General features: G+C 60.1%; 1 protein-coding gene across 1 annotated transcript; it reads left to right on the top strand.

The window, feature by feature from the left end:
- The first annotated feature begins 1729 nt into the window (after nt 1–1729).
- On the top strand, nt 1730–10062 carry UPK3A (uroplakin 3A). The gene is made up of 6 exons (XM_006104539.2): nt 1730–1829; nt 2711–2866; nt 4146–4425; nt 5855–5937; nt 6947–7079; nt 9903–10062. The coding sequence occupies exons 1-6, from the start codon at nt 1778–1780 to the stop codon at nt 10060–10062; spliced, it is 864 nt and encodes a 287-aa protein (XP_006104601.1). The 5' UTR covers nt 1730–1777.

Genomic DNA, 10062 nt, shown 5'->3' with positions numbered 1-10062 from the left:
CCCTCTCCCTCCTCCATTCCATTCTCCATCATCCGCAGTGAGTGAGGCCTGGGTCCCAAGTTCCTTCAGAACGGCTCCGCCTCCCCCGGCTCTGTGACAGTCCCCTTGTCCAGGGAGCATCTCCTCCGAGGACGTGCAGGCAGCCAAGCTCGGTCCAGTCCTCTCGGACGGTCTTTTTCTCCCGTGTTCCTGCACGTGACTGTCATCAACGCAATGCACGGGGTCACTGGTTTCTATGGGGCTCAGTTCACCTAAGAATGAAAGGGCCTTTCAAGGAGGGGCACACGCATTTGTTGAGATCGATCGGGATAGCTATTCAGGGTCATCGATTCGGGCAGGAACCCACCTCCTCTCTTATCGGGAGGCAGGCGATGGGCATGTACGCGACAGGGAAGGGGAGCCGTGGCATCCACAGGGGGAGGCGCTTCTGCTGTGCAGACGACATAGCTCAGCGCCTCGAGTTCTAGCCACTGTTTCATTTTCGTCCGGGAGCCACCGGTCCGGTGCTTAGTCGTAACGGCCGCCTCGTTATGACTTTGCAGATTCTTCGGGAAGCGAGGTTGCGTGGGCCCTGTCCGAAGGTTACTTTGCCCTGTTCCCACACTCCAGGGTGTGAGGTCTGACATGCGGGGCCGTTCCTCTGGGATGGGGCGCTGGCTCCGTTGGCAAGGGGCTCGCTTGTATTACTGTTCGCAGTTCCAGTGCTAGTCCTCCCCATCCCTGTAGATCTACTTTTAGTGCTTAAATGTAAAATGTCATCTTTAAGGTGCGCTCGGAGGGGGGCACGGGTCCTGGTGCTGGAAGGAGCCGCTAGTCCAGGCGGAGCTGTGTCACTATTTTCCGGTGCTCCCCCTGAGCGGGCCTCATTCTGTTCCATCTCATCTGAAGCGCCCGGTCTGGACAGCAGGACCCCTGCGTTCCACCAGCTGGGCCTTTCCAGGGCGTCCGCGTGTGGCCTTGACCTTGTGGGGAGCTGAAAGGGTCACGCCACCGACCTCCAGACCTGCACAGACCCAGAACTTCAAGGCTGCCATGATAGCACTTAAAAAATATTTTTTTTTAGAGAGAGAGAGAGAGAGAGAGAGGAAGGGAGAGGGAGAGAAACATGGATTTGTTGTCCCACTTATTTATGCATTCACTGGTTGAGTCTTGTATGTGCCCTGATTGGGGATCGAACCTGCAGCCTTGGCCTGCGGGGATGGGGATGGGGATGATGCTCTAACCACTGAGGGCCCGACCAGGGCCCATGGCAGCGCTTCCCCTGGTTAACCTGGTTCCTCTTCACAAGAGCCAGTGAGGGTCTGACACTTAGTAGGGTCTCTATGAACAGTTGGAGGAATTAGCGTCCCCATTTTACAGGATGGAAACTGCGGCTCAGAGAGGGGTGGCTTGCCTCCCCCCGTCCTCAGGTATCATTAGGCGAGAGACACGGTGAAAGCAGGCCCAGGCCTCTGCACTCAGTAGGCACTTTGGTAACAGCTCCCGCACAGACTGAGGCCTGATGCCTTCCCCTGGGCACCTTGCGGGCCGGGAGTCCGGGGCGGGGCGGGGCGGGGCGTATGTAAATAGTCCTCCAGGAGGCCGCGGATTGGCCGGAGCAGGCGGGGCGGGGCGTATGTAAATAGTCCTCCAGGAGGCCGCGGATTGGCCGGAGCAGGCGGGGGCGGGGCGGGGCGGGGCGCCGAGAGCTCAGGGCTGGCAGGTGTGCGGCGGGGAAGAGGCGCGGAGTTCGTCCGCTGGACCTGCCGCCCCGCTCCTTCGTGGCTCGTCCCGGGCGATGCCTTCGCTCGGGGCCTGGCTGGCCCTCGGCTGCCTGCGCTTGTGCCTGGGTAAGCGGTGATGAGAGGAGGGGGCCGAGCCCCGGGAGGGCGGGCAGCTGCGCCCTGGGGCGTGTCCTGCGCCCGGACCCTCCCGAGGAGTGGGGAGAGGGGCCAGGATGGACGGGGCGGTGGGGAGGGAACTGCATTTATTCACTGGGAACGGCGGGCGCCTGCTCCTCGGCGGGCCCGGGATTAACCATAGCCAACACTGATTTACAAGCTTCCTCTGCTGGGGCTCCCAGGGCCCAGGGGTGGGGGAGCCCTGTGGTGGGTGCCGCGGAAGACAGACAGGGAGTGGAGCTGTGGGGAGCAGAGAAGGCACTGGACTAGACTGGGGGGCTGCCTGGATGGAGGATGGAGGGATGCTCCGGGTGAAGGCGCAGCCCGGCGGCTCAGGAGGAGGGAGGTGGCATGGACATCCTGGGAACCTCTCCATTGTCCACCCGAGGGGCTGGAGCTCGGGGTGAAGAGTGTGCCTAGAGGTGAGGCTGGAGACCCCATGAAGCAAGGCCAGACCGTCCGGACCTCGCTGCCCCTCCAGAGGCGGGACTGCACTGAGGGCAGCGGGGCTAGGGCAGGGCCTGGCCGCAGAGGACAGGGTCAGATGGGCACACCAGGGGGCAGGGGATGGGGAGGGCTTGTTACCAGGGCTCAGGTGAAGGGGGGGGCCTCCACGACTGGGCTGCCGGGGAGGGGTGCTTAGGGGGCCAGTGGGGTTCTTGGCGACTGCAGGGCTGCGGAGGGAGAGAGGGGGCGGCGGTTCAGCTGGCCTGCCGGTGCCTGGCCAGGTGGCTGGGTGGGGTGTGTGTGTGTGTTAGGAGGACACAGAGGGTGCCTGCGGTGTGGACAGTTCTGCGGGGGTCAGGTCCTGTCCGCACTGCTTCCCCCAGGTGTGACCCTCCAGCCCCAGCTGGCCAGTGTGACCTTTGCCACCAACAACCCCACCCTGAGCACTGTGGCCCTGGAGAAACCGCTCTGCATGTTTGACAGCACAGAGGCCCTCAACGGCACCTATGAAATCTACCTCTACGTCCTGCTCGACTCGGGTGAGGGCCCTGCTCCCCTCCGGCCACGGCCACGGCCACCGCCACGCTGAACGGGTCTGACCTGTCCACGGGGAGGGAGGGGCAGGTGGAGGGGTGCTCCCTCCCGGTGAGGAAACCACCCCTGCACCTCATCAGCCTGCACTGTGTCTGCCTGAGCCAGCGCGGGGCTGGGCCCTGAGGGACACCCTGTGTGGGGGGAGTTATGACAGCACCGGCCGCCGAGCACCCACCGCCTCATGCAGGTGCCCGGCGCCCCGGAGAGCTGATATTTAGGGCCGCCCTTGAGCAGCAGGGTTTGAGCTGCACGGGTCCACTTAGATGCAGATTTTTTTCAGCAAATACTGTAACTGCGTTTTTTCTTACGACAGGTCCTTTCTCTTACTGTATTATAAGAATACAATCTGGAACCCATATACATACACAAGAAGTGTTAACTGACTGTTGATGCTATTGATAAGGCCTCCCTCCACAGAAGGCTGTTGGTTAAGTTTCGGGAGTCAAAAGTGATATGCAGATTCCCCCTGTGCCCCCACCCCCCACATCGTTCAGGGGTCACATGTATTAGGTTGCCCATCACAGAGCAAAGAACGAAGGCTCCGAGGGGCCGAGGGACTCACCGGGGTCTCCGGAGCGGACGGCGAACCCAGGCTCTGGTCCTCAGGCCCAGCTCTCCCCGAGGCGGCTCCAGATCGGTGTTTCCCAGGGAGCCTGCTGGCTCCGGTCCAGCCTTCCCCGGTCACAAAGAAACCCAGTGACCACCTCTTACATTTCTAGCAACCAGCCACTTACAGCACCTCACTCAGGTCATCGACTTCACTTTTCCTGCGAACACTGATTGGCCGCCTGCCTGGGCCCGAGCTGTGGGCTGGCGGGCATTTCTCTCCCAGTTCCCGGGCCTCATAACCAGCTGGTCAGGAGGAGACCGGGGGCCGGTCAGGTCTGGCTGCTCCCCCTGAACCTGTGACCCTCCTTTTCCCTTTCACACAAGGCAGAATCCAGGGCTCTCGGCAAGGAAGCGACAGTGGCTGTGGGGAAGCGACAGTGTCTGTCGGGGTGGGAGGCTTCCAGGCCTGTGCCAGGAGGGGGTGCATGAGAGCTGCACACAGGGCCGGCACCTCCATTGCACAGGGAGCTCTGAGGGTGGGGCCTGAGCCTGTGCGTGCCTGCGACCCAGGGCCCAGCACAGCGCTGGCTCAGAGGGTGCTCGGGAGGCGTTTGATGAATGACTGAGTGACTGAGCTGGGGTGGCCGGGACCTCACTCCGGCACCACCCCCACAGCCAGCTCCAGGAACGCCTCCGTGCAGGACGGCGCCAACACCCCGCTCAGCTCCACGTTCCAGCAGACGGCAGGAGGGAGGACGGGCCCCTACAAGGCCGCGGTCTTTGAGCTGACCCCCTGCAGCGACCTGCCCAGCTTGGACGCCGTGGGGGATGTGGCCCGGGCCTCGGAGATCCTGAATGCATACCTGATCAGGGTGGGCGACAATGCGGCCTGCCTGTCGGACCCTAACTTCCAGGGCCTCTGCAACCCGCCCCTGTCGGCGGCCACGGAATACAGGTGGGTGTGGGCACCTGCGTGAGCCAGTAGTTGTGTCCCAGCCCCGCCTGACTCGGGAAGACCCCGAGCTGGTGAAGTGTGAGAGGCCACATGTCTGAAGAGCCTACTATGTGCCAAGATGGTCTTGGGTCCCATAAAGGGCTTCCGGGGTGTGCGGCTGTGCACAGGGCCCCGTGCTCAGAAGGGCCCCCACTTGGCTTGAAATTCTCAATTTTACAACAAGGGTCCTGAGTTATGCACCTGGTCCCGGCCCATCACCCAGGTGGCAGTCACCCACGAAACCCCCTGCACTTGACGGGGAAGGACATTGTGGTCCAGAGCGGGAGGGAGCCACCTGGTGGAAAGCTGGAGCCCAGCATGACCTGGAGGCCTGGCTGAAGCTTCACCAGCTCCCAGCCCACCCTCTGCTTTTCCTGCCTCCCTCCGGCGCACCTGGGTGTGGCCACCCCACCACAGTGGGTCCCTCAGCCATGCCCACAGATGGGGGCTCAGCCCCGACCCATGGCCAGGGGGCTTGCCTGGTGCCAAAGCCTCTCTTGTTACCATGGAGATGCCTAGGTTGGGGTCTCCATACCTCCCAGGCTGCACGTGGGGGCCAGGCCATCACTCACCTGCCATCCTCTCCCCTCCCTTCCTTTGGCCCCAGTCACCAGGCAGGACAGGAGCCCTGTCTCCTCTGCCCCTCTCAGCCCTCCCTCCCTGCTGACCTGGACCTCTCCCTCCTCCTGGATCGCAGAGCTCACCACCTGGGCGCACATCTGTGTCCCAGCCTCTTCCAACCCTGGAGAAGTGGGGATGAGAGATTTTAAGAGTCTTATTTTTGCTTCTTTACATGTTGAGCTAGAGGCTGTCAATTTCTTAGTTCTCAGAACATCCATCATTTTAAACTGACCTTCAGTCGGCTATGGGCATTTTGTACTGTAGCTCCTGATCTTCCTTTAGGATTCTAATGCTGGGTGGGGCTTTCTTCATGTAAAATGTAGGCCTTATCCCAGAGCTGGGGGCGTGGGAATGGATATTATTATTCAAGCCCCGTTTGTGGGACCAACGGCCAGTCTGGGAGCAGTGGAACGCAAAAGTGCAAGGAGGCCAAGGGTCAACACTCATCAGATACACTACCCGCGTCATGTACGCCATAGAGAAGCAGAGGGGCTCCAGAGGGAGAGTCTGGAGGGGACCCCTGACGCCGAGGGCTGCCTGGAGGAGGTGACACCTGAGCTCAGGAAAGGGTCCCGGCAGTGATATGCAGTGAAAGTGCTGATGCAAAGCCCAGCACCACCCTGTGCCCAGAGCCCACCCGTGGCCGCCTGGATTGCCATCTAGAAGTCCCCGCTCTGTCCCCCCACTCCAGCCACCCTAATCTTTCCCACCTCCAGGTGGCCGGGCTCACAGGATGGATGGAAGTCATCCGAGCTCCGTCTCCTTTCAGGTTCAAGTACGTCCTCGTCAATATGTCCTCGGGCTCGGTGCAGGACCAGACCCTGTGGTCGGACCCCATCCGAACCAACCGGAGTGAGTGGTGCGAGTGGGCGGGGTGGGCGGGAGTGGATGGTGGTGTGTGGGGGAGGTTCCTCAAGGGAACCTGGGAAAGCAGACTGGGGCTGTCACTCTGAAAACGCTCCCAGACACAGGCAGGCCATGGGGTGATGAGGAAAATGCATTTTAAAACAACTGAGCCTTCCCCTGGACACTGTTTGGCACTGGCCAGAGCAGGGGGAGCCCTGGGCACCTGCTCCATCGCCCAGGGCCCGCTGCTTCGCCTTTAATAGTTTGTAATCTGCATCCCACCCACCTCACCCGGAGGCTGCAGGCCTGTGTAACTGAAAGTTATGCACAAAGACAGTTAAAAGAGGGAGAGCCCGGCCAGTGTGGCTGAGCGGTTGAGCATCAACCTATGAACCAGGAGGTCATGGTTCAATTCCCGGTCAGGGCACATGCCCAGGTTGTGGGTTCCATCCCCAGTAGTGGGTGTGCAGGAGGCAGCCGATCCATGATTCTCTCTCATCATTGATGTTTCTATCTCTCCCTCTCCTTTCCTTTCTGAAGTCAATAAAAAAATATATTTTTTTTAAAAAGGAGGAAGAGCCAAACCGGCTTGGCTCGGTGGATAGAGCGTCGACCTGCGGACTGAGAGGTCCCAGGTTCGATTCCAGTCAAGGGCATGTACCTTGGTTGCGGGCACATCCCCAGTGGGAGGTGTGCAGGAGGCGGCTGGTCGATGTTTCTCTCTCATCGATATTTCTAGCTCTCTATCCCTCTACCTTCCTCTCTGTAAAAAATCAATAAAATATTTAAAAAATATATATTAAAAAAAAAAAAAGGAGGAAGAGACCAGACACACTCAAGAGAAAGTTGGGAATTGGGATGTGGGGACAAGCACCTCAAGGCAGGGGGAGACAGTCCCGGAACTGGGTCCCCCTCGTCCCTGGGACCTGCTGCCACCAGGGCTGGGAAGACGCTGTGCATCCTGGGAGGGCTGAGGGTGCAGCGTCTGGGGAGTCATGGGCCTGTGTCCTGCTAGTCACCCCGTACTTGGCGATCGACACGTGGCCCGGCCGGCGGAGCGGCGGCATGATCGTCATCACGTCCATCCTGGGCTCCCTGCCCTTCTTCCTGCTCCTGGGCTTTGCCGGCGCCATCGTCCTGAGCCTCGTGTGAGTACCCACAGCTGGGGGCAGGACTCGGGGACATGCAGACACGCTCCCTGGGAGCGTCTTCTGAGGTGGGGGGAGCCCAGCAGGCAAGGGAGCCGCCTTCCCCCCTGGGCGGGGTGGGGCCTGGGAGTGGGGGGCTGAGTCCTGGGGCTCCCAAGGTCAGGGTCAGCCTGGTGGGAGGGGTTTGCGGGCAGATGCCAGGTCTGACACCTACAAATGCACAAGTTTGGGCACGTATCCTATCTCCGGGGCCTGAGGATCCCCTCCCGCAGAACGCAGATACTAATAGATATTACCCTCCCTGGGGTTGTGAAGGTCACGTGAGAGGTTCTGAAGATTATCATGTGAGATAATCCCTAGTCTTCAAGGAAGCGCCCAGGAGCTGAACAAGTAGTGGATTTTGTTGTCATTGTAATTCATCCAACTGCAGTCCAGGTGGGGAAACTGAGGCCGGAGGGAGAAGGGTGGCCCAAGGTCCCACAGACAGTCAACACAGGCGGGACCAGAGCCCAGTCTCCTGACTTCACTCCCAGCCCTGAGGTGTGTCTGTTTGGGTCAGACTCAGTCTCCAGGGGACCTGCAGCAGCCATCAGGGCTGCCTGGTGGCAGACAGGTGTGCACACAGCCCACTGTTCCTGGGAGGATTGAGCAGGGGGTGAATCAGGGCAGGAGCAGGTGCTGCGGGAACCGGAGGCGGGCAGGGCAGATCCTGCCTGTGTTGTAGGCAGGAAGGGCACCTGGTGTCTGACTATGGGGTCAGACCAGTTCTGGGTTCAGCAACTTCTGTACTCGGGCTCTGGCTAGGAACGAATTCAGAGCCAAGACCCAGACTGTAGGAGAACATCCCTCTATATAAAAGCCTAATATGCAAAGTGTCCCCTCGGGAGGTCGACCTTCGACTGGGAGACAGGGAGTTCACTTGCTCGCTATGATGTGTGCTGACCACCAGGGGGCAGCGTGGAACAATGAAAGGCCCCAGCTGGCAGCCAGCAGCCGGCAGCCGCTAGGGACCCTACCCATGCACGAATTTCGTGCACTGGGCCTCTAGTCCTGTATAATAAAGAGGTAATATGCAAATTGACTGTCACACACTCACACAAGATGGCCACCCCCATATGGTCACAAGATGGCTGGCAGGGGAGGGCAGTTAGGGGTGACCGGGCCGGCAGGGGAGGGCAGTTGGGGGCGACTGGGCTGGCAGGGGAGGGCAGTTGGGGGCGACTGGGCCGGCAGGGGAGCAGTTAGGCGTCAATCAGGCTGGGAGGGGAGTGGTTAGGGGGCAACCAGGCAGGCAGGCGAGCGGTTGGGAACCAGCAGTCCCAGATAGTGAGAGGGATGTCTGACTGCCCATTTAGGCCCGATCCTACCGGGGGTCTAGGTCCCCACTGATTGACTGGCCGGCACCCGGGCAGGGTCATTAGTCAGTGCAGCTGGTCCTGAGGCAGCCAGGGTGTCACTTGTCTGGTTTTGCTGCTTTTGCAGCTGAGGCCCAGACGTTATCTCTAGGGAGGAAAGGTCAGGTGGTCTAAACCACGTGACCCGTGATATGATTCGGGAGAAAAAGTCACCCTGGGGGTGAGGTCCCACCTTACATCCCTCCTTACAGTTGTCACCGGGGCTTTCCACCCTGGTGACCTTCTGTACCTGGCCCATCGTCCTTGCTCTGCTCACGTCTGTCTGGCTGCCCAGCACACCTGGAGCACCAGGCGGGGCTCCTGGAGGAGGAACAGCAGGAGCCCTCTCTCCTCAGGACAGGGGTGGGTGGAGGTCACAGGCAGCGTGCCGCTCAGAGCGAGGGAGCCCCGGGGCTGTGGAGGTCCAGAGGGTGCCTGTCCAGTGGGAGTGGGCAGCAGGCGGGACAGCTCCCTGGAGTAGGTGAAATAGTGGGCAGGTGGGAATCAGCCAGGCAGAAAAAGATGTGGGAGGGTCCGGGGTGGGGATGGGGCTGTGAACTTGAAAATCAAGTTGCCTTCTGACATTTAAATGAATAAAAACACAGCCCTAGCCGGTTTGGCTCAGTGCGTAGAGCGTCGGCCTGCGGACTGAAGGGTCCTGGGTTTGATTCCCGGTCAGGGTTGCAGGCTTGATCCCCAGTAAGGGGTGTGCAGGAGGCAGCTGACCAATGATTCTCTCTCATCGTTGATGTTTCTCTCTCTCCCTCTCTAAAATCAATAAAAATATATTTTAAAAAATCAGTTAATGAAAACACAAATAATAGATGAGATTAGCCTGGGAGCAGTCAGGACAGTGGTGATGCCCCTCCCTCCCTTGGGGCGACGCCCTAATCTGGCCCCAAGGCCCTGTTACGACTTTAGCCTGATTCTTCCCTTTGTCCTGCTATCATCTCTGGCTCCAGCTGCACAGAGCTTGTCACCTTTGCCCCAGACCCCCAGCCATTCCTATCATTGCCCGAAATGCCTTCCTGTACCCTCACTCTTCTCCTTTAGGGTCAGGTGAACTGCCGCCTCCTCCAGGAAGCCCCCTGTGGCTCCCACCCGGAGTTGTCCATTCTGTGTGGTCATTGCTGTGGTCTGTCTCCCTGTACAACCCTAGCTCTTTAGGGACAGGGGCAATGGCCTCCAGTGTCCAGCTCAAGATAAAGCCTGTAGGTTGTTCACTTAGTTCCAAAAGGGTGACCCTTTCCTTATCCCAGGACGTGGCCCACAGTGAGTGCTCAGGAAAGACTGGTCGACTGAACGAACACGTAAGACATAAGACGGCATCTGTGAAAGCCATGTCTCAGCAGGAAGGCCCCTGAGCAGCTCACGGGGTTCGGGCTTGCTCTGCTCCCCTAACCCTGGCTCTCTCCATCCTCTCCGTCAGGGACATGGGCGGTTCTGACGGGGAAATCACACACGACTCCCAGATCACACAGGAGGCCGCCCCCAAGTCCCTGGGCACCTTGGAGCCTTCGTACGCCGCTGTGAACCGGGGGCTGCAGCTGGACAGGGCCGAGGTGTACGGCGGCAAGCTCCCGGACTGA

The sequence above is a fragment of the Myotis lucifugus genome, unplaced genomic scaffold (assembly GCF_000147115.1).
Source record: "Myotis lucifugus unplaced genomic scaffold, Myoluc2.0 scaffold_582, whole genome shotgun sequence".
Classification (NCBI taxonomy): Eukaryota; Metazoa; Chordata; class Mammalia; order Chiroptera; family Vespertilionidae; genus Myotis; species Myotis lucifugus.
This window is presented reverse-complemented; position numbering and strand designations above follow the sequence as displayed.